This window comes from Phodopus roborovskii, unplaced genomic scaffold (genome assembly GCF_943737965.1).
Source record: "Phodopus roborovskii unplaced genomic scaffold, PHOROB, whole genome shotgun sequence".
NCBI lineage: Eukaryota > Metazoa > Chordata > Mammalia > Rodentia > Cricetidae > Phodopus > Phodopus roborovskii.
In genome coordinates, this window is record NW_026126407.1 from 21,910,400 (window position 1) to 21,934,277 (window position 23,878).

General features: G+C 44.2%; 2 protein-coding genes across 2 annotated transcripts; one reads left to right on the top strand and one right to left on the bottom strand.

Moving 5' to 3' along the window:
* The first annotated feature begins 12,598 nt into the window (after positions 1-12,598).
* Positions 12,599-13,567, top strand: LOC127219765 (olfactory receptor 11L1). Its single transcript, XM_051181533.1, has one exon. The coding sequence runs from the start codon at positions 12,599-12,601 to the stop codon at positions 13,565-13,567; it is 969 nt and encodes a 322-aa protein (XP_051037490.1).
* A 2,955-nt stretch (positions 13,568-16,522) lies between these two features.
* LOC127219236 (hsc70-interacting protein-like) lies at positions 16,523-18,047 on the bottom strand. The gene is given in 2 exon segments (XM_051180597.1): positions 16,523-17,515; positions 17,518-18,047. Coding segments are annotated over 2 exon segments (1,110 nt in total). The 5' UTR covers positions 18,031-18,047; the 3' UTR covers positions 16,523-16,918.
* Positions 18,048-23,878: the final 5,831 nt, after the last annotated feature.

Genomic DNA, 23,878 nt, shown 5'->3' on the forward strand with positions numbered 1-23,878 from the left:
CTGCAATGTTAGGGCAACCATAATCAGCCTACAGGCCTAGAGTGTCTGGCAGACTTTTCAGTGAAGCAGGAAATTTGAAGGACTGTCCCACCTGGTTTTGGCAAAGATCAGTAGTTGCTTTTCCATGGATCCTGCATGTCAGCTCACAGTCAAGCAGTCAAAGCAAAAGCAGTTTTTTGCCCAAATGGCTAATTTTGTAACAATGAAGGCAAACTCCTATGGAGTTTCTTCAATGCCCATCATCTTTTTATAAAGTAAATTAGTGCTGTCAAGAGCAGATGTGTCTCACTGTCATGAAAAGCCCTAAGTTAACAAAACATTTTAATGCCATAGTCTATAGGTCTTTGAAGTGTTTGAAGACTATTTATCTATCTAAAATATATCTGTATGATCTTACAAACATGCCTAATATATCTATAAATTTGATTGTTGTAAAGGACTAACTGCTAACCTGTGTTTCTTTGTCATCCTAGTTTATAATAGCTTTCAAAAACTAGAATTTTGTCTTACATTTTAAAATGAACTGCATAGGTATAAGCTTTAAACAAGAGCAGGAACATATAGTGTAACAAAAATAACTCTAAATTTGAATCAATATACTATAGTCTCCTAAATGATAACAAATATCCATAACCCACCAAGTGACCAAAAGCCTCCCACTCCCTTCTTGGGGTCCCTGAGAAAACAGAAATAATGGCTAAGTCCTGGGAAGACAACCAGTATCCTTTGCTGATAGATATCACCTGTCAAGTTTCAGGAGGCTTCCCCCCTCCCAATCTGTACTTTTCTACTACATATCTCTAGTCTTTTTGTTTGTTTGTGTTTTGGTTTGGTTTGGTTTGGTTTGGTTTTGGAGACAGGCTTTCTCTGTGTCTTTGGAAGCTGTCTGGGAACTAGCTCTTGTAGACCAGGCTGGCCTCAAACTCACAGAGATCCACCTGCCTCTGCCTCCTAAGTGCTGGGATTAAAGGTGTGCGCCACCACTGCCCAGTTCTCTAGTCTTTTTTTGACTGCATGAGCAAACTTTAAGCTGCTAAAATACACCTGGATCCTCTGCACTGTTCTTGCCTGGGTCTCCCTTCTCTCGGGTCAGGGAGTCAAGCCTAAAAGCCTGAAGCCCTTGTCAGAGGGGCTTGACCAGAACTGCAGTGACCAGGAACTGCTTGACCAGGAACTTCCTATAGCTCTAGAGTGCTGATGTTTGGATAAAGTGGGCATTTTTACTTCGCTTCTTTTGTTCCTACTTAATGTACTGGCTGCCCAAGGACTCCCCAACAGGCAAAAACTCCATTGGTAAGCCAAAATGTCGTTGGTGTTTTTATTCTTTTGGCTATTTGGTGGGCCACCAAAAAACAAAAGAGGCAAAAGATAAAAAACAAACAAATACTCAACAACATGCCCCTCCCCCAAAAATATTTAAAGCCGCCAAGATGGCTTAGTAGGCATAAGTGCTCGCCATCAAGCCTGAAGACCTGAGTTTGATTCCCCAGACTTAGACAGTGAAAGAAGACCACTGACTCATAAAAGTTGTCTCTGGTCTCTGTGGGTGTGCTGAGACCCGCTCTCCCCCCCCCATACACACACATAGATGATCTCTAAGTTCAAAATGAACAAAAGCTCTCAGAGTTTCCTGAAGCACGTGGACTCAGGGGTAGCTCTCAAGTCTGTCAGCACATGGCCTTACACATGAAGTTGGATTGGGGTAGTAGGAATCATAATAGGGCAAATTCAGACATGAGCCTGCCTTTTCAGAGTCCCTCATGACCCTGTCAGCCAATGTGGAGACCATCTGCCCTCCTTCCTCTTTCTCCCACAATGTATTGAATGGCACCATGGACTTTTCCTGCTGTAATCACTATTTTTAAAAAATCTTACACAAAATATCCATATTTTTTCTTAATCTTTCTTCTTCCAAACTTGAGATTTTTCTACTTTCAGAAACAAACTACCTCTTATAGAGAAGATACATGAAATGATGCAAATGGTAATGATGGGGGGGGGTTTGCCCAGCATGGATGAGAACAGGTGCTCTTCCTGCTGGAGGGAGGCAGAAGATGTCATAGGATCCCCAGGATCTAGAGTTACAGGAGCTTGTGAGCCACCTGACCTGGGTGCCAGGAGTGAAACACATACCCTCTGCAAGAGCAGCAAGCCCTCTTGACCACGGAGACATCTCTTCAGCCTCTGGAATGAACAAGCCCAGCCCGTGAAAACTGCACCTACTGAATGGGGGAGGCTGGGGCTTGGAGTAAAGTAATTTCATAGAGAATGTGTGTGGCTCAGTCCCAAGAGCAGGCAGGAGCAGGGTAAGCATGGTGAGGTAGTGAATGTCTGTCACCTGAGCACTCTACTGGGGTTCTGTTTGGTTGCTGACATGCTTCTGCCACATTCATCTGTATGTCCCCTCCCCAGCATGCATGTATTCACTGGGAGTCTTGAGTCTCAGAAGCAGTGCTGGGGACAAAGGCACAAGGAGAAAGCTGGACATTGGATCCTATCCCTCCAGGAACCTTGTGCTCATCTGATGAAGACAAACCAGAGTCAGACAAACAAGGACCAGTACTGATCCTGTGGGAGCATAGCAAAGGACTCTAGTATGATACTTCAGTGGTTGAGCCTCGAAGGCCTCTGAGCTAACAGGGGAAAGGTGGGGACAAGCTGGCTCAGAGAAAGCCCCTGTTGCAGGCTGTGTGGCCTCAGAGTGTCCCAGCAGAGGGGCTGGCCATATCCAGATGAATAAGAAGTCTCCAGAAAGGCTGCCCCTGACAAACAGTAGCAGACAAGATTGTAAGAAACAGCCAGGCTGGTGACTCAGGACCTGGCAGAGCTTTATCATGAGATAAATATTGGCTTGGAGCTTTTATGGGATGAAGGGTCAAAGTGCTCTTGAGGCCATCTGTCTCAGGGTTGGGTGGATAATTAAAACAGATTCTTCAGAGCTAAATGCAAAAACCCCTAAAGATGTGACATCAGAGAAGAAAGCAGGGGCAGAAGACTTAGGGGGAGCAAAGTAGCTACAGAATGAGTGGCCTGGGGCAGACTTGCCTGTGTCCTGTGCTGCATTTCATCTCACATCCAAGGAGGATAGTGTTAACCCCACCCCAAATCTTCAGAGTATTAAATAGGTACCACATGCTTAATAGATGTTTGCCATATAGCAACTATATGCAATTGAAGAAAAATTAAACAAATCGGGATATAAAGAGAAGGATGAACCAGAGTCGTCTAGCTGTGTTAGTACTGGGAGGTTTCTCCCCAACTTCTTTGGCCCCGGAACATTACAGAATGATGGGAACATGTGTACTCAACAAATGCTAGCAGAATAAATAAGAAAGTGGGCAAATAGAATCAACACAAATTATCACAGATGCTACAGAGGGGGGAGTCCAAAGGTGAACATCTGTGCTTTTCTACAGGGTACACAAATGTTCTCGCTCTGTGTCTCCATCGCTCAGACAGGTGCTGCAGCATTGTTCTATCTGACCAAACAGGAGACAGTGAAATCCATCAGGCAATTGTCTGGACCTGTTGCTCTCGGGCCTCACCTGAAGCCAGACTTCCACACCTAGGAAGCTAATGGGAGGGACAACACACGTTGGGTGGGGGTGAGGGTGAACATCGGGGCAGGTGAGCTCACTGCTAGTTTTATAGTCACTGGACTTAAACTGTTTTCCCTCCCATATTTGTAGACTAGGACCAAGAGCTGTAGCATTATTCTTTTAAAAATAAAATGTAAGTTATAGTGTGTGTGTGTGTGTGTGTGTGTGTGTGTGTGTGTGTGTGTGTGTAGGTGTGTGTGTACCATGGCACATGTTACCATACTGAGGTCAGAGAACAACTTGTAAGAGCCTGTTCTCTCTTTCCACCATGTGCATTTAGGGGTTCAAACCCAGGTTATCAGGCTTAGCAGCAAACACCTTTACCCACTGAGCCACCTCACTGGCCCGATTGTTCCTGAAATTACATAAAATTCCCTTATGGATACCCATCTAGATTAGTGATGCCCAGAAATGGGATGAATTGTAACAGAAGTGTGATGTGTCAGAACGATCCCCTGGCACTTTCTAGCTCTCTAGGGAGAAAGGATCTAATTGGAGTTAGCACTTCCCGAGATCTCTTCTCTCTGAAGGCATGCCTGCTCCCATGCAGAACAGATGTGCCTGGATACCCACTCTGCCCTCCCTGCTCCCTCTTCAGTCCCACAAGCTGGCTCATGGTCAGGCTGCCTGGGTCCAAGTCTTATTCCAGGCTGCATCTCTCCTGACCCCTCCTCTCCACCTGGGTCCTGTCTTCTCTGGCCTTGCATTAGTTCACTGACATCTTCTTCACTCCTTTGGGTCCTTGATCTGGGTTCACTGCTTCAGAACATCAGTGGGTTCTTTTCAATGTGCCCCAGGCTCCTTAGTTTCACCTTTGTGTCACTAGGGGGAGCCACAGCCCAGTGCTCAGCTCAGCTTTCTAGTCTGTGCTACTGGGCAGCTGCCTCCTTCCTCTCCCTCTCCCCCTCCCTCTCCCCTTCCCCTCTCCTTCGCTTTCCCTCTTCGTCTCCCCCTCCCTTCTCTCCCTCTCCCTCTCCCTCTTCCCCCATCTCTCACCACCAAACTCAGGAGCAACCGCCTCTGACTCAGCAAGTCCCTTCCTGCTTGTTTTATTTTTAGGACCTCAGTTTGTTTGCATTTAAGCAACTGTACCCTACATTTTCCTCCTAATTAAAAAAAAAAAAAATTGTGATAGATGTACATTACAAAATTTACAACTTTAAATGTATTTGAATTTTAATGTTTAAAACTTAAAATTTAAATGTACAATTAAAACTTAAGTGTACAGGTCCATGGCATTGAGGATATTTATAATGTACTGGTTTTCTCTAAAGCTCTTTCCCTCTAACCCAATGGAATCTCTGTGCCCACTAAGCAATAAACACCTCTTCCTACCTTTCTTTCTGTGTTTAAGCTGACTCTAGATTACCTGGCATAAGGGGACCCAGATATCTGTCATTGTGTGGCTGAATTATCACACTTGGCTCACACCCTCAGTACTCATTCACAAAGTGACCTTCTGTATTCTGTCCCCAGGCCCTTCACTAACTAGTCCAAATAATGAGGCTTTTATCGCCCTTTCTGTCCCATTAAAACCATTTACCACACCTACTTGGGCTAAGAATGAAACTGAAATTGGGAGAGAGACCTCAGAGGATATTTGAAGGTGGTTTCTCTAACAAGACATGACATTCTCAAAAGAAACAAGACAAAATTCAGCCCACCCCCCCAAGATCAGAGAGTATAATGTAAATTTATTTTGGCTTTTAGAAATAAAATTTCTTAAATTTTTTTTTTGTTGTGAAATTTTCCTAAAAAACGGGTCTTTTCAGATGAATATAGTGAGATGGGGAGTACCAGCTCAAGGAGCCATACCCAAAACTCCCCAGCTCCCTGTGGGGGAGGCTGTCTCCATACCCACCAGATTCACCACTCTGATTTGGGAATTGATGTCTGTGTATTTCTTTCCAGCTCCAGGCTGCTTGGCAGGCCTGGTATCTCTTGAATAGCTAACATGCACTCACTTTCTTTGATGGAGCAAGTTAGATTCCACTGCTGAAACACCTGCAATTCCCATAGGTGTCCCCCAGAGTTGCACAGTGAAAGACAGTGGCTTCAAAGCCGAGCCAGACCTGTGTTCTAACCTAGAGCTCTGCCAAGTGCCTTCAAGGGCCCTGGTGAGTTATGCAAGCCCCCCTGCCTCTGCCTTCTGTACTTTTGCATATGTGTTGTGGATAGAGATGTGGAGTCTATGCTGCAGCTGCTCCCCCACCCCTGTCTCCACAGGGGAGAAGCATAGGAAGGGCAGACCTTTGGGGAACACATTCAATTGTCTGCAGGGTCTAATTGTTCTGAAGTTCTCTCTTCTCCATTGTGCATTCAACATGGGGTATTCAAAAGTGAGACTTTCTAATTATGCGCCAGTGCTTTTGAAGACAAAACAAATTATCTGCTAATTTCAAGATGTGACTGTCTTGTAAGGAATAACTATGACTCCTAGATCAGGCATTTTTCTTCTATGACTTTTTTTTTTAAATTTAATTGGTGGTTTAATTCATTTGCTTTTGATTTCAGCAAACCATTCTAAACTGATAACAGATCCTTTGCCTCTAGTCTGCCTTTGGAATGCAAACACATACTAATAAAATTCCAGTGTTATCTTATATTCTCCTGCAAGGCAGATGTTGCAAGGCAGTGTTGTTGACAGCCCCTCCACACTACAGAAATTCACCCACAATGGCAACAAGATTGAGCCAATATGCCAGAAGATAATTCTCCCAACAACCAGACTCTGGGTTTCCCAAACCAAGTCAGAAATAAGACTTGGTATGAGTTCTGTGCCAGTCAGGGCTTTTAGGAAATGGATCTGAATTTTAGAAAAATCTCCTCCTTTGTCTTCACTCTGCAAAACTGTATTGAGATTTGGTCAACAGTATGCATCTAATGAGTTAAACAAGCAAACAAGCTCCTTTGTCTACAAAATCATAGATTACATTCTAGAAAACACTTGGCTATATCCCCCCATCTGTCAAATTACTATTCCTTGTATGGTGCCCATGTAGTGTAGTCTTCTGAACAACTGAAAGCCTGAGTTTTGGAACATCCTTCCCTTTAAACACAAATGCATTTATTTAAAGTCACCAACTACTGATGACATTCATAAATTTACATATAGCTGGGTGCGACCCCAAAGTTGGGAGTCAGAAGCAGGCCAGATCTCGGTGAGCATGAGGCGAGTCTGGTCTATATAGCAAGTTCCAGGCCAGTCTGGAACACATAGTTAAACTCTGTAAAATAAATAAATAAATAAATAAATAAAGTGTAGTAAATTAGCAAATTAATTGCTCTTGTAAACTCATTCAATTCCTCTCTCTAAACAATTTTTAGCTCCTTTTCTGCATCAAATGAACACCTCTTTTTCGTTTTCTTTTCACAAGTTTTAAATCCTCAGACCATTCTCATCATCTAGACGCTTCTGGAACACAGCCCTGAGAAGTGAAAGCCAACAAGAGAGATGCCATTCCCTTAGCTTTAGTGCATAACACTCAGTGTCTTCACAGTCAGTGTTTTATGACCAGTACAAACAGGATTCTTCCACTCCCTGCATTTAAAGACAAAAAGTTATATGTACAAATATGTATCTACATATTCTGGATTAAGGTCTTGGTACTATAGGAAGTTTGCATGTCTATGAACAAGATAGCTTTCCAGTATTGTGATAAAATGCCCAAGATAGTCGATTTAGTATGGAAATGTTTATTTTAGTTCACAATTTCAAAGCCTCCAGTTCATGTCCATTGGCACTGTTGCTTTCATTCGAAGATGGTAAGAGGAATCCTGGGGCAGTAGCATAGGAGTTAGGCATTCTTAGAACAAGAACAAGGTTAGGTATTACATTTCTAATTATGTCAATGAGAACTCATGGTTGCAATCATTCTTTTTAATATACATCTTTCTTTCACATGAGCTTAAAATGTGGGGATCAGAATGACTTGACTCCCTGGCTTACAGTTTATGATCCTTTTAAATTTTATATTAAACGTGTGTGTGTGTGTGTGTGTGTGTGTGTGTGTGTGTGTGTGTGTGTGTGTGCATTGCTGTGGTGGGCATGTGGAGGTCAGAGGACAACTGTGGGGGTTCTCTCCTTTTATCATATGAGGTCCAGGGACCAAACTCAGAGCATTAGTGAATCACCTCACCAGCCTTCATGGCTATTTTCCCCCACTCATAACCATCCACTCCCTTCTTAGAGGTGATGTGTGTTCACCTAATCTCTCCTTCTTGCCCCAGGAAAGAAAAGCCTGGCTGAACCATGGCCATCAGCTCCTTGATACCCCCTCTCCCTGTCACACCTTTACCTGGGAGGCCTGATGCCTGAGGAATCTAACTGCACACTGCCACATCCCAGGTCCCCTTTGCTGGCTCTGGCTCATGACTGGGCTGTGACTTTATAACCCTCAGGGCACTCCAGTCTCTGTGTTGGTTTGTTTCTGTAGCTGGCAGGGGAAATGAGTGTGGCCTGCTTTTCAGACTCCATTCTCTGCCAGCACCCAGATCTTAGGCCTCGATGGTATTTACCCCAAACTGTGAACAACTACATGAGCCTAACTGCTTCCAGGCCAGTCATAACAATACCCATATTACCACAGTGAAAATTATTATAAGATTTCAACATTTTTCCTCAAAATATTTTTAAGACCGCTAGGATAAACATTAACTCTGAAAGTAGTCACAAAAAGAACCAAAACAGGTCATTCCATAATCTAGCTGTCAACCTCACATGTGAAGACACACAGACAATCTCAAAGGAACGCAGGTGCTTGGCTTTGGAGCACAGAACCATGGGTATTTCAAAAGGCGTAGATTTGTCTACATTTTATTTCTCCTCTGAATTTTTGTCAAAGTTACACATACAGATCATATTATTTGAAAATATTAGTTACATGAAGCACTAATCAATACATGAGGCAGTCCACACCACACACAGTGTTGATGTATCTAGTGCCCGAAAGGACCACAGGCATTCAGTACTGTATATGAGTTGGTTGAATGAATGAGTGATTTTAAAATCTTCCAATGTGGAGTGGGCTGTGATGGGGGTGGGGGGTGGCACAATGCCTGTGGTCTCAGCTCTAGGGAGGTGGAGGAGCAGGAGTTCAGGACCATATGGAGACCTTTTAATATTTTTCTTTAAATTCAAATGTATACATTTATGTTAATAAATTAATAAATGAAGCAGCTGTCCTTCCAATGGGTTTCCTTTCAAGTCCTGCTAGATGACAGATGAGTTTAAGATCTTCCCTTCTCCAATTCATCTTAAAAAAAACATCAGTGAGTGTCACCTGCTCCTACGACATTAGCCTTGATAAACTGAGTGTTCACAGACATAGAGCTCTTAGCACAGATTTGTGTGGCTGATGAGCTAATTCGTTTGCAGGTGTGTACATATTTAACCTCATTTGTAATTGTAGTAGAACAGTGAGACTCCACTCAACAAAAACAAGAACTACACAGCCTTCAGAATGCTCATCACAATTGTGTGGCCACGGGGCTTACATGAAACACCTTTTTGTTTGACTCGAGTCAAAATTATTGGGACCTACCATGTTTTAAAATTCTGGAAAAAAAATCATTTCACAGAGAATGTGGCAGTGGTGTCTCTCCCATGAGTTTTGTCATCGAAGGCTCTGGGACAGAGCTGGATCTGGCAGGAGGTTCTCATTGTTTACTGGGAAATTATGCAAGACTGTCTAGGGAACAAGGGTCTCAGAAGGGCCACGTCCCCAGGAAACCCAGGGCTAGTGAAAGAGGTCTGCTCCCTTCAGCATGAAGCAGCAGTAGCAGGAGATGGCAGGTACAGATCTCACCATACAAGCACAGCATTCATCTGGGCAAGGGGAACCTTGGTCCACAGACCTCTGGGGACTGCTCAGAGGGACAGGTATAGGGGGCAACGTGGATGTGTCAGTGAAATTGCCTTCAGGAGATAACATGGTATGTCCTCTAGTGCCTGTCCAGTGTCGCACACTTTCTGTTGCATTTGTAGATTTAAAGTTATACTCACCCCAGCGTGTTACATCTAATAATCACAGCAGTTTCAGCCAGGACATGTGCTCTGTTTATTTAAAAAAAAAAAAAAAAAAAGAGCAGGTAATTTTGTTGCAACTGACCAACAAGTAAAACCATAACAGCAAAAAGCAACTCCAAGGGGCCACTTACTTTACTATATGCAGAACTGCAGAGGTCAGTTGCATTCTTGATTGTGAAGACTTTGTATATTTTAAAGCAGAGTGGAGCGTAACAGCTGAGGTCACACATGTGCCCCAGGGCTTCAGAACACAGCGTTTGGGAGACAGAAGCTTTTCTCCAGCCCAGTAGACATGAAGTCACATGGACATTTGGAAGCAGCCACCACTCAAGGGACCTGTATTTTAAGAAGTGATGAGCAGATCGTTTCTGAAGCACCCTGTGCACTGGGATGTGTATTGTGTAAGGACTTCAGGTGGATGGGAACTCAAACTGACTTTCCATCAGTCTCGGTGTATTTTAGAGTAATGCCACTTTGTATTCACTATGGTCTTGCTAACCTGCAGATCACTCCTCCTTAAGTCTAAGTTATTCTTTAAAAACATGTTTATTGTTCATTTTAATGAGTCTAGTGAAGACATAAGTATTGCAAAGCAAGAGGAAGCTAAGGTAAGAACCTTGTTTTAAGACATTGCTGATTTGCCAAGAGACTTTGTGAACATAGCCATGCCTCTTTTTTTGCTCACATCTCCCACGTGAGGACACTCCCATCTGTGTGGATTGAAGGACTTGGTTCCTACTCAGGCAACACCAGGGAGAACACTCATGATAGCATGTGTGAAGATTTAAACCTATCTCCTTCAGAAGATTTAAAAATGCAGGGCCACGTGAATATGACACGTACAATACTTTTACTCCAACATGTAAGGAGAAAACAGAAGTAACCAAATTTAAACGGCAACACAGATGAAGAACAATGTGGTCAGTTAGAGAACAGCTCGGTGACTAAGCTGAATGGTGGCCATGTCCTAGTTATGTTCTCAGCATGATCTGCCTGTGGTTTGGAATTTTAGCTCAGGTCCCTTTACTTAGGGTTGGACATGAAGAGCTTTGAAGAAAGCACTGCAGAGAGGTACAAGAGAGACAGCAACACTTCCTTCACAGGGCAAGCAGTGCAGAACAGAAGGTAGGCAGGAATTGGGGATATTTGCATCTGGAGCTAGCTGATGTAACAAAAGAATCTAGTATTGAGGTTGAGACACACAAATCACAAATTTTGCACTGAATAAGAGGGCAGAGGGAGGTGGGATAGTCCTCGGTGGAGTGGAAGGCAATGGGCGCTGAGGGAGACATGTGCACTGCCAAAGGCAGTAAGGTGAGTCAGTGTATGTGGAGACCAACTCAGATGCTAAGTCTGACTAGACATGTGAAGGTGTGTTCCAAACACAGCCTTGGTCATGTTAGCTTCATGCATGGAATGAGAATGAAGAGCCAAGACAGGATTTAGAGTAAAGAGGAAGCGGCCTCTGGCTTCTGACCCCAGAACCACAAAAAAGTTAAGTAGTTAGAAGGATGCAAGAAGCAGAGAGATAAGCTGATGGAGAGGCATGCTACCAGGTGGATATGCAGATGCCAGTGTGGAGGCTGGCCTGGGAAAGTGGTTACGGACACTGAGTGGCCAGTGGTCCAGGAAGAGGGAGAGATCATCTAGCTGTGAGATGCTAATGACAGATGAAGAGGTTTAGGAATGAGGACAGATCAGGGGAGCTCAGGAAGGACATGGCAGGGCCCTTGAGGAGTAGAGATAACAGAACAGCCCTGTAGATGAAGGAAGTTGAATAAGTCAACTTATTGTGGAAATGAGGGAACATACGTAGTGTTTGGAAAACATTAGCTTCAAGACCCTTCTTCTCAGTGGTACAGTATGTTACCTAGTAGGTAAGAAGGGCCTTTGTGTGAGTGAGGAATAAATGAACTGATAGCTGAGTACATATACATTCACACATGCTCACACATATACACAGCCACACACGCACATGCTCACATATACCTACAGGCTTATGCACACATACACACACAGAGGATTGGCAGACAAGAAAAGCATTTTCTTCCACATAGTCATGATTTTAATAAAGTTTTGCTGTTTTCCTCAGTTTCTGAGATTTTTCAGTGTTATTGACATAAAACATACATTATACATTTGAGGTATGAGAATTTAGTTTTGTGTGAGAGCCTAGAGCTCTCATCCTGCTCATCTTCCTCATCATCTCGGGCAGCTTGTCTCCTGTACTTATGTGTGTGCTACTACTATGAATGTCTTTTTCCTTATGTCTTTGGATCTAAGACTTCAGTATTTCACAAACTGCAAGGTTTGGGTACAAGTTGGGTGTGATGGTGGGTACATATCATCTCAATGCATGACTGGATGAGGCAGGCAGGAGGTGGATTCCAGGCCATCCTAGACTACCTAGTGAGATCCTGTACTGCCAAATTAGAAAAAAGAAACCCAAATAAACAAAATGTGTTTGTACAGAGGAAAGTTGAAATAATACGTTTTCCCCTCTGAAAACCTGCATGTGATATTTTCAACTTGATATCTAGATCATCAAACAGACAAGCCTGTGGGCATGTCTGGGAGGGAGTATCTAGATTATGTCCATTAGGTGACAGGACTCCCAGCATTGCCCATGATCTGGAGACTTGGACTAAATGAAAAGGAGAAAGCTGAACAGCATGCTCAACCCCTACGACCCTCTCCTCTCTCCTTCCTCTCTGATGATACAACAGTAATAGCTGCCTTATGCTCCTTCTGCCATGCCCTCCCTCCCCACCATACCATTCCCATCATGCCCGTCCCACCACGCCCTCCCTACCTACAAACTTGGAGCCCTCATAAACTCATCCGACAAGTAACCAACACACTATGCAATAGCTTCAAACTGCTAAATGACTAACATCAAAAGTTGCAAATGCTTTATGCCTTGTGTATTCTGTTTTTTTTTAAATGTGTTCTGCCTTGCCTTTACAGAAAAATGGAACCCCAAAACCTGTCCAAGGTCACTGAATTTCAGCTCTTAGGATTCCAGAACCTTCTTGGGTGGCAGTCCTTCCTCTTTGCCATTTTCCTGTGCTTCTATCTTCTTACCATCACAGGCAACATGGTGATCATCATAGTGGTGAGTGAGGACCCGCGCCTGCGCTCTCCCATGTACACTTTCCTCCAACATCTGTCCTTCCTGGAGATCTGGTACACATCCACCACAGTGCCCCTGCTGCTGGCCAATCTGGCCTCCTGGGGCCACACGCTGTCCTTCCCTGCCTGCATGGTTCAGCTCTACTTCTTTGTCTTTTTCGGTGCTACTGAATGTTTCCTCCTTGCCGCAATGGCTTATGACCGGTACCTGGCCATCTGCAGTCCACTCCGCTACTCTGTGCTCATGAGTCCTGACAACTGCATTGCACTGGTCACAGTCTCCTGGGCGGCAGGGGTGGGCACAGGCTTCCTGCCTTCCCTGATGATTTCTAAGCTGGACTTCTGTGGGCCCAACCGCATCAACCATTTCTTCTGCGACCTTCCCCCATTAATGCAGCTTTCCTGCTCCAGTGTCTATGTGACGGAGACGGCCATCTTTGTCCTGTCCATCGCTGTGCTATGCATCTGCTTCCTTCTAACCCTCATGTCCTACATTTCCATAGTGTCCTCCATTCTGAGAATCCCTTCCACTTCCGGCAGGATGAAGACGTTTTCCACATGTGGCTCCCACCTGGCTGTGGTCACCATCTACTATGGGACCATGATCTCCATGTACGTGCGTCCAAATGCACACCTGTCACCAGAAATCAACAAGGTCATTTCTGTCTTCTACACTGTGGTCACTCCACTGCTGAACCCCATAATCTACAGCCTGAGGAACAAAGACTTCAAAGAGGCTGTTAGGAAGATCACAAGAATGAAGTGTGGTGTCTACAGAGCCAAGGTGAAGGGACGTGCCCTCACTTAGTAGGGAGCCCTGCACACACAATTCTTCCAAGCCCAGCACTAGGATTTGTTCCTCATCCATGCAGCTTGGGTAGAGAAGTTTCTCTAAGGCACTACTAGACAGGCCTTTTAGACACAAAGTCTGGTGCTATTCAATAGCTGACCAAAGAATGGATGAAAAGAGACAAAAGTTTGAAATGTCCCCATGGTAAGAAAGAATAAGTAAGGATGTCTGCAGTGCCAAGCATTTCTTTTTCAGATGACTTAGAATTTTAAGGCGTATTAATTAATGGCAATCTGGAAATGAATCAGACAAAGAAAAAGACAGAGGGAAGGGGAAACAGAAGCTTTACAAAACTTCATGTCTTGGGGTTCACAGCTTTACTTACTTTCCCATTTTCTTAATTTAGATGATAGTTAGGAGATCTGGGTTAGTCTTCTCCTGTGATCTAGCCACTAACCCTGCAAATGTTTTTAACCCCTTGACCTATACCAGGTCTGTGCTACAGTCTGACACAATACACAAAAGGCTGGGGAAGGAAGGCATTTCCTTAATGGATGCTCTGGTCTGTAAGGGTAGAGAAATACATAACACGCATACACATGCAGACGCACTTGCACACACACACACACACACACACACACACACACACACACACAGGAACTTTTGACTTGAGTTTGCTGGAGGTAACCACTGGGAAACAGTCAAACAAGTGGGGACAGGGAGAAGGGACAAGCACACCAGCACATGTGCTTAGAACAGTGAGGTCCACAGGCCTTCAACCTCCACTCCAGCTTGAGAAGACTGGGAGGAGCCCCAGGCAGAGGACTGGCACTGAGGACAAGAAGAAGGCATGGAGGACCAAGGCAAGCTCAGAAAAGGATTTGGAGAGCGGCAGGGTTAGATTGGATAGGTTAAAAAGCCCTGCAGAATTTTTTAAATCTGTCCAAATGATCACCAAAGGGTTGTATATAAACAACTAAATGGTAAACATTACAGTTAAAAAAAATCTCAGTGATGTTTAGAAAAAAAGAGACAATAATCCCCCCAAACTGCTAGGACACCGCAGCAGCTCATGCTGGGGAGGAAACTGGCTTGATTTTAGCTTTAATAACACAGCCCTCCAAAAGAAGTGTGTTGATGGAGAATGTCCAACAGAGAACCAAGTGAAGAAAAGGCCTCGAACGAGCTTCACATCATGCAACACGAAGGAAAAGGAAACCCAGCCTGGAAGCAGAGTGAAGCATCCATGGGGGGGGGGCGGTGCAGGGAGTGAGGGGTGAGATTCCTGCAATGGCTGCACCAGCTCCTGGAAGGGATGGGAGTGGCCGTTGGCCGGCAGGCAGGAGAAGGATGGAGTTAATTAAGCATCTCAGAACAGATACTGCTGCTATTCCTTTGCAGGGTGGTGGCCTCTTTGTGGGAAGGGTGACTGTGGAGGAGGGAATGACATAGAGGCAGAGGCATAGGTGAGGAGTTGTCCTGAGAAATGTGCTTTTGAATGGTGGGGAAAAAATAAGTTTCTTACTGGAGGGACAGTTGTACGTTTATAATTTGTAAGGTTTTAAGCATCTGGGTGCGTCTAAATGCTTGTGGGGAAGGTCAGTTAGTATATAAAAATATAAATGATTACAAGAAGTGCTAACCAGAGCCCGAAATACAGCAAAAGGAATTGTGGGCAAATGTGGACATGCCAGCACACAGCAGGAGATGCTTTATTTACTGTGGGGTGTGGCGGTGTGTGTGTGTGTGTGTGTGTGTGTGTGTGTGTGTGTGTGTGTGACTTCAACGCCATTTTATGACATGGAGAGGGGATTTTCTTCTTTTTCTGAAAAAAGATTGGTAATATGTAGTTGATCTGAAATTGAAGAATGTGGTGCCCGCACGTAAGAGGACAGGGACAGTAGTAGATGGGCAGCTCTCCCTCCTGAGGGAGAGTGAACTATGTGCTAAGACAGAATCAGTTTAAGGAAAATGGTTTCCAAGGGGGCTGGAATTAGAGGAAGAGAGTATTTTAAATGGAGCATTAAACAGCTGGAATCTAATATGAAATGATCACAGAGGATACAGGTGTTAGTGGATTCATAGGGCACTGTTTATACTCAGCTTCCACTAGGCAAAGTGGGTGGGTGTGTGATCTGGAAGACAGGCCCCCTGAGCAGGAAGCCTAAGCTGAAGCAGACTCTGGACCACTGACGTCCTCCCACACCAGCCCTCTAATGACACCACCTCTCTTCATTCTCAGGAGACCACACCAAGTAAAATACTGTCCCCCAGCATGTACAGAGGTGCCCTTTTGGTGACTGAAATTTAGCACAGTTCTCAGTTTCCTTCATCAGACAAAAAAAAAAAAAAAAAAAAAAAAAAAAGTTGCAGGGTTGACTCAGCCAATATAACACTTTAAATTTTTTTTAGATTATTTTATTTTGCGTGTGACTATTTTGCCTGTGTGTTGAATGTATGCCATATGTGTCTGGTAAGTGCTGGGAACCAAATATGGACCCTTTGTAAGAAAAACAAATGTTCACATATATACTGAGCCATCTCTCCAGCACTCCAGTATCACATTTAAAAATACTATTTGTTTTCATTCTACATGTATTGTCTTTTTTTTTTTTTTTTAAAGATGTTTTCTTTTTTGAGACTGTGACTCACTATGCAGCCAAGGCTGGCCTGGAACCTGCTTTGTAGACCAGGATGGCTTTGAATTTGAAGAGCTCTGCCTTTGTCTGTCTCTGGGTTCTGGGATTAAAGGTGTTCCCTGCCTGTATTATCTTTTTAAAGGAGCAATTCCAGAAATTGGTACTTTTCTGGTCATAGAAACGTTAGGGAGACTAGTTCAGAACCTCGGACAAAGCCCATCCACTAGTGTGAAGGACTTCTTTGTACCCCAATATACATTTACCATCGAAACTCAACCATGTAACTTACCCATTGTGCTATAAAATAAAATATACTTCATTATTTTTTTTCAACTTAAATGGGTTTTATTTGCTTCCCACTAACAAATCTTTATTTCCATTCATGAGAGCAGTAAGTCGACCATATTCAGCTTCCTTGCCCAGTTATTCAAAGGAAAAACCCAAAAAGATTAGTAAAGAAAAATGTAGAAATTAACACCTCCTAAATTTTTAAAAAATATGTGTAAGGTTGAAAACTGTTTTAAGTTTGTAATTCCTAATAGGAAAACATTATCTGAATGAAGACCCTAATGGCAAACCACTGTAAAATGCTTCAGCTGCATTTGATGCAGAAAGGGATTATCTTGGAAGCACCCCAGCTCTCCAGATGAGGTCAGAGGTACACTGGTTTGTATTATTGCAACATCCAGTAAGTGAGCTAAGCTGCTCTTCATTCAGCATTGTTATGACATTACGCTTGACCTCCAAACTTGGCTGACAATTTACTGATGAGATTCATAACCTTTGGGTTACTCTGATATTTTGACATATTTGCTGGGTTCTGGGCCACATCCTGGAAAGCCACCATGACTTCTGGATCCTGCATGGCCGCAAGAACCTCTGGGTCACTGAGGATTTCATTGAGTCCAGGCATTCCTGCCATTCCAGGCATGCCCCCTCCCATGCCAGGCATTCCTCCAGGAAAATTACCAGGCATTCCCCCAGGAAAACCACCTGGAAAAGAGCCAAACTGAGCTCCAGACTGTCTTCTGGCTTCTTCTTCCCTTTGGGCTCTCTCATGCTCCTCTCGAGCCTTCTTTACCCTTTCTATTCTTTCTTTTATCTCTCGCTCTTCACGTTTGCGCTCATACTTTCTCCCATGTTCAGCAATTTTTTGTGCCCGAGGCTGAACTTCTCTCAGCACTGCACTGGCGTCCTCGTCATAATCCATCTTACAGGCAAGGGCGAGGTCATGAGCTGCTTCTTCCCAGTGACCCAGGAGTCTGTGTGCTTTCCCTCGCCACTTGTATGGCTGAGCAGAATCAGGGTTTATTTCAATGGCTCTGTCCTGTCACAGTCTCGAATGGCAGCATTTGGCTTCTGTAATTTGACGAAGACACTGGCTCTCTTGGCATACAGAATAGCCAAACGAGGATTTAGCTTGATGGCATCAGTGAATAAATCAATTGCTTTCTGCAGCTCACCACCATTTAGGGCTTCAATGGCAGCGCCCTTCTTTTCATTTGCTTGATCCATCATCGCCACAGTTATCTCTGCATTTTCATCTCCCATTTCTTGAGGGGCACCAGTGTCTGGCTCAATTACACCGTCATTGTCTATTTCTAGATCACTCTCCTCACTTGATGGTTCATCCGTCTTTATGTTTTCCTCTGTTTTATTATTTCTTTTTTCTTCCTTGACATTGTCTTCTGGCTTGGCTTTATGAGTAGCAGGTGGTACTTTACCCCCCATGCTCTCCACCCACTCCCTCAGGAAACGCATTTCTTCGACGTGCAGGACGCTCGGATCCTGCTTACACATCTTCACGAAGGCCCGAAGCTCGCTCACTTTGCGGGGATCCATGGTAGAGAGGCGGGAGGCTGGAAGCTGTGGGAGGCTGTGGAGGCCCAAGGCCAGGCCCGGGCGTGGCTAAACATGACCGAGGAGAAGGGGGCGGCTGCCATGAGGCAGAACAGACTAGAACCTCCTCAGCCGCTGGCTCCTCCCCTACAATGGCCTCGTGACCCCGGTCCTTGGCTTGCTCATTCCTACTCCCTCTGCCTCTGGACTTGGTGCACCGCCTAGAACCAATATACTTCATTATTAATATATGATTGTCAGTGATTTTTGGTCAATATTCTAGCTCACCAACTGTTAAATGATAAATGGGCAAACTGGCTTTGAACTGCCAACCAATCAGCCTATCTACTCTCATGAAAACCACAGGAAACATCATCATTTCCTCACTTACAGATTAATTCATATTGTATTTCAAGGCCTGGAACTTACTATGTATCCCAGGCTGACCACTCTTATGAAGATGTCAACCTGAGAGTGGGGATCAACTTTTTCTATGGTTTAAGGAAAAATAACAATAGAAATTACAAAAATCCTCAACCTTAAATCCTAAAAGAAGTAAACTACTTTGAAGTTATTAAAGACAGTTTTAAAAGTCATGTAGAATCTTTCATTTTTCTTATTTTTGTTTCTTCATGTAAAATATGTATGTAAGCTAGACATGTCTGTGGGTCTATGTTGACATGCATTTTCATCCATGTTCCATGAGGCTTAGCTCTTCTCTGAGAAATGTAGTCTCGGCAGATGAGGGTGAGCATCATTGTTTATTCTCTCTCTACATGACAGAAATTCAGATTTTTCTGCTGTGGATGACTATTGTAGCTTTGTATTTGTTACTGAAACAGCTCAACTGATGCACTTAATACAGGTCAAATGATATATTTAATAGAGGCTTGACACTTCCAAAATTATAATACCTGAAGTTACAGTATTTTGCTTGTGTGTGTGTGTGTGTGTGTGTTTACATTTGCATGTATGTACAATTATGTGTGCATGTAGGTGGAGGCCAGAAGGAAATCTCAAATGTCATTCCTCAGGCTCCATTTACCTCTTTTCTTCCTTTAGTCTTTCTTCCTTTATATTTAGTTAGTTATTCAAGGATTTGGTACAATGCATTTTGATCAAATTCATTTTCTCTTCTCCAACTCTTCCTAGATCCACCCTTTCTTCCCCACCCAATATTTTGCCCAACCACCCACATTGGAACTATTTTGTGGTGTCCAAACATTCTTTGATGTGTGGCCTTCCACTGGAGTGTGGTTGACTCCTCCATGACTACACTTTCAGAGAAAACTAACCCCTCATCTCCCAGAAGGCAACAATTGCCAGTAGCTTCTCAGCTAGAGGTAGAACTTCATACCCACCTCCCTTTTCCATGCTGGGATTCTGCCTTGTTTAGGCTTGCAGAGGTCTTGTGAAAGGTGTCACAGCATTGTGACTTCATTATGTGTAGCTGTCCTTCTATGTAAGGATCTGCTGCTTCTTTGTGATCAACCATCACCCCCTTCTTCTGCAGACATCTCTGAATAGCTGCTATTTGGAATTTAACAAGTCATCCAGGCTGTCTAGTCAGTAATCGCCAGAGATCCCCCTGTGTGTGCTTTCCAGTGCTGAGATTTCAGGCTCACACCATCCTGCCAGCATTTTTATGTGATTCTGGAGATTAAACTCAGATCCTCATCTCCTTTACTAACTGACCATCAATTTCTATCTCTTAATGAAAAAAAACTGCTAAATTTTTAAATTTTTGTCAAAAAGATATCTAGCTATTTATTTGATTGCACAACCTTTGAACTGTCTTTGTAGACTTTTACAGTTTTTTAGACTGTCCATGTGGCCCAAAATTCTTTATAGATTGGACAGTATATTAAGGATGAAGCTGAGAGGCTGGGGATAGGGCTTAGCAGTAAAGAGCACTTGTTGCTCTCCCAGAGGACTGGAGTTTGATTCTCAGCACCCATGTGGTGGCCCACAACCAGCTGAACTTCAGTTCTGAGGGACCCAATGCCCTCTGTAGCCTCTGACGGTACCAGGTGCATATGTGGAGCATGGGCATACAAACAGGCAAAATATCCATTGCCACACTAAAAAGCAAGCAAACAAACAAACAGAACAAAGAATGAAAGGTCCAACTCAGATCAAAGAAGATGTTTAAAGAGGTAGGAACCATGGCCCTCACTCAGTCATTATAGACATTTAAATACACCCAGCCCTCACAACCTTCCCCACAAGATGCACTATTATTATGTATCAGAGCCTGGCCTACATGGTGAGTTCCAGGTCAGCCAGGGCTACCCAGTGAGACCATGTGTCAAAAGAAAAGTTCCTAATGTTTCCTTTCCCCCATAGAGTTCTTCTAGGCCTGTTTTTCTCACTCTCTCCAATAGATATTTTCTGTCCACCTAACTTCATGTATCTTATAGGTGTCCCTGCTGTCTGTTACTCTTCTGGCCCCACATGAGGAAAGAACAAATCCTCTACAGTAATCTCTGTTGAGATCTTTGGGAAGCAGCCTGATTTTGATTAAAATTTCCACTTTCTCCTGTAAATATCAACTCACACTTACTCTTAAATAAAAATCCAGCCTCACATCATGGGCACATTTTGTACTGACTATAGGCATCACGTGGATACAGAAAATAATGCCAATTTAATAACAACTGTTACTGGAAATGTCAAAATATATCTGCAAAAATGTGTCCTGCAATTATGGAAGAGGTGGAGGGGAGCCAGTGTCTGAGGTGTATTCACGAGGGACACTTTCATTGAGAAGGAATTATGTGATCCTCTCAGAAATCTCAGTGAGATCATGACATGACAAGAAGTTTCTTCCTTTTGGGCTCCCTGTTTTTACGTATACATTAAGACTTTTTTTTTTTTTTTTTATAAAGATTTAAACACAATCAGTTTGAATGGTTGGGATGAGCTGACTGATTGAATAATAAATCAGGAGTCTATTAAATATTTTTCTCTCTAGCTTAGAAAGAAGATAGGCTGTGTGTGTGTGTGTGTGTGTGTGTGTGTGCTTGTGTGTGTCTGTGTATAGGCACACACACATACACACAGAAGTCTGTCTCTTGTGATCCTTTGTACTTCTCAAGATGAAAAGTGAGTGCACGGGAGAGGCTCCTCCAGGCATCGGACAAAACCAGCAGGATTTGTGAAATGCCTGTTAGAGAGATTTTAACAAGAAAAGACTTTCTGCAAACCACATAATAAATATGGTAAATGACCAGTGCCTTTGTCCTGAGTGTAGATGTCTCCATAGCCTTGTAAACAGAGAGCTCATATCGGTTACTCAGATGCATGCTTGACCTAAGTCATTAGCAAAAATGCCAAGCTGTCCATCTGCAAGTGATCAAAAAGCTTGAGCCAATGTGTTTTGCTTTTATTTATTTTACAGGGTTTCTGAAGGCATCTGTCACACAAGCACACACTATGTCTATCTACCTTTCCCACCTCCACCTCCTCCCCGTCACCGCCCTGCCATGCCCATTAGTCCCCTTTGCTCCTCACAGTTTTCAGTTCTATTTTCATGTCATTTGTACATCTAGCATTTTATGTACCAATAAAGATTAGGACCAACAAATGAGAGGGAAAGTGAGACCTGTCTGATATGGACTTAATTTGCTGAGTATGGTGATCTCTGCTTGAGTCTGATTTCCTGCAGATAGCATTACTTCATTAGCTTTATGGCTGGAAGCATTGCATGGGCAGGGATGGAATGTGTTCATCCTTGAACTCAAGTTTTTACAGAGGATCTGCTATTGGGGAACAAAACTAACAACTGCTGGAGTAAAATTGCCCCCCCCCACGCCTGCTTTGTCTTTCAATTTCTGAGAGCAAAGGGATCTGTAGATAAGTGTCCCATGTCTGCGTCAATGCTGATATGAAGGGGTCTGAAAGACAGAGGAGCAGGTGGTTCCTACAGGTGGCCTTTACCCTAGGACTCCCACTTGGCATGCTGTCCTGTGCCCAGCCAGCCAGCTCTGGATCTGGTCCCATGACCTCCTCCCAGTGTACTCACCCACCTCATGCCCAGGTGTGATGGTGAAGGTCACCCTCCCTCTCCTTTTGCTTATCTTGGTGGTATGTGACTGCCCTCACTGCCTGGCTCACAGACTTCTTGGCAGTGGTGGACGTGATTTCCTTCTTAGGAAGGACTGTGCTGTGTCCCCTGCACTTTGGATTTGGGGCCCTGTGTCTCAGCCTTTGCTGTACTTTCTAGCAGCCTTTCCTTCCCCTGGAACATTCCAGGTTCACCAACAAGTCTCCAAGAGCTTGCATTGATTACCTGGTGCAGTAGGGTCCATCTTAATTGTGAGCTTAGTCAATGGTGGTCAGTGGTAGGGATTCCTGGGTTCCCTCTCCTGCCCCTGAACATCTGTCTGCCCAGGCTGAGTAAGGATCTTTCCTCATGCCTCCTGGCTTGACTGTTCAACAGGAGACTGCCTCTGCCCACCCACTTCTGTTCTTTGAAAAGAAGACATGTTCCCATTCATTGTTGCCTAACAGGAAAGGCATACAGTAGGTGCTAAATAGATTATCTTAATTAGGACAGTCAGCACTCCGAGAACGTTAGCAAGCCAGGCATTGTTTGCTGTGAGTGTTTCACCTATAACTTGTGTGAGCCTCTCAACCACCTGTGATAGATCCTCAAGCTTTTCAGGAAACTGAGACACAGAACTAGAGTCACGGTGTGATGGTGACAGTCACACAACAGAACTAGGATGTAAACCCAGATTGTCTGAGTCTAGAAATCCTCATGCTGGGGAGCCAAGTGTTCTTCTGAACCCTTAAAACTGTGCATGCAGGGAGTGTCTGCAAGACTCTCACTCAGGCTTCCTTCCCATCAGCCAGGAGCAGACACAGAGCTTCTAAGAACAAATCTCTATGCCCCCAAAGCATCACCCCCAGGTGATTCAAGAGCAAGGCCAAACTAACATTGAGAAACCACCTTGAGTGCACCAGCCCTCTTCATACCTCATCACACAAGCCCCTAGCCAGCTTGGACATCCATGCTGAGGACCTGGCAGTACCTGCCATGCCACTCTGCTGGCCCTCTCTGCTTCCCCTAATGCTTCTCTGGAGCCTATCCTCAAAGGGGGGGCATCAGCAAAGTTGATGAGAGAGCAGATGTCAGCAGAAGACGAACTGGAAAAGTGGAGCAGAGCGTAGAGAGGCTCCATCCCAGGGCCCAAGCCCTCATTTAATCTCACTTGATAGCAGCCATGGCCTCCCAGGTATGGAGTACCATCATGTCTAGACCCCAGGGGCACTGAAGGATAAGTTCCCAAGGTCAAAGGAACCTTCCAGAGCCCCTACTTCCCTTGTGTGAAACCGACGGTAGCCAGGCCTAAAGGTGATCAGGCAGGACACAGGGGTGCTTCTCCTAAGTTTGCTTACTGTGGCCAGTGCCTCTTCGAGACACCAGATAAAAAATGTCACCAAGGAGGAAGGAAAGTGGGAAGATAATGAGGTCACAGAGCCCTCAGCTAAGGACTCCCTCTGGCTTAGCAGTACATAGAGACCATTTGGATGGCAGGTTACTAGGTGGGGATATTTACACTAATGTGACTCAGTGGTCACCGACTCCCTTCACCTGCTTGGAGTTGGCTTAATATTGGCTTTTTTTTTCCTCCATGACCTGGAAATGTCCCCTAGGGGATATGAGCTGGGCTTCTACTGAAGCCAGAGGATAGATAGGGTCAGGTGAAGAACCTCCTAAATGGAGTACTCTATTGTCATTGCACCCAACTCTGGCTGGGCTGGGTCACCAACATTCTGCTCTCTTCCTTATTCCCCAGTCTATCCCTCAGGACCCACTGTCTATCAGGAAAAAGTGGGTGCTGGG

Bases quoted from the DNA above. Each gene is read 5' to 3' on its own strand.
- LOC127219765 (XM_051181533.1), top strand. From the start codon at position 12,599: ATGGAACCCCAAAACCTGTCCAAGGTCACTGAATTTCAGCTCTTAGGA.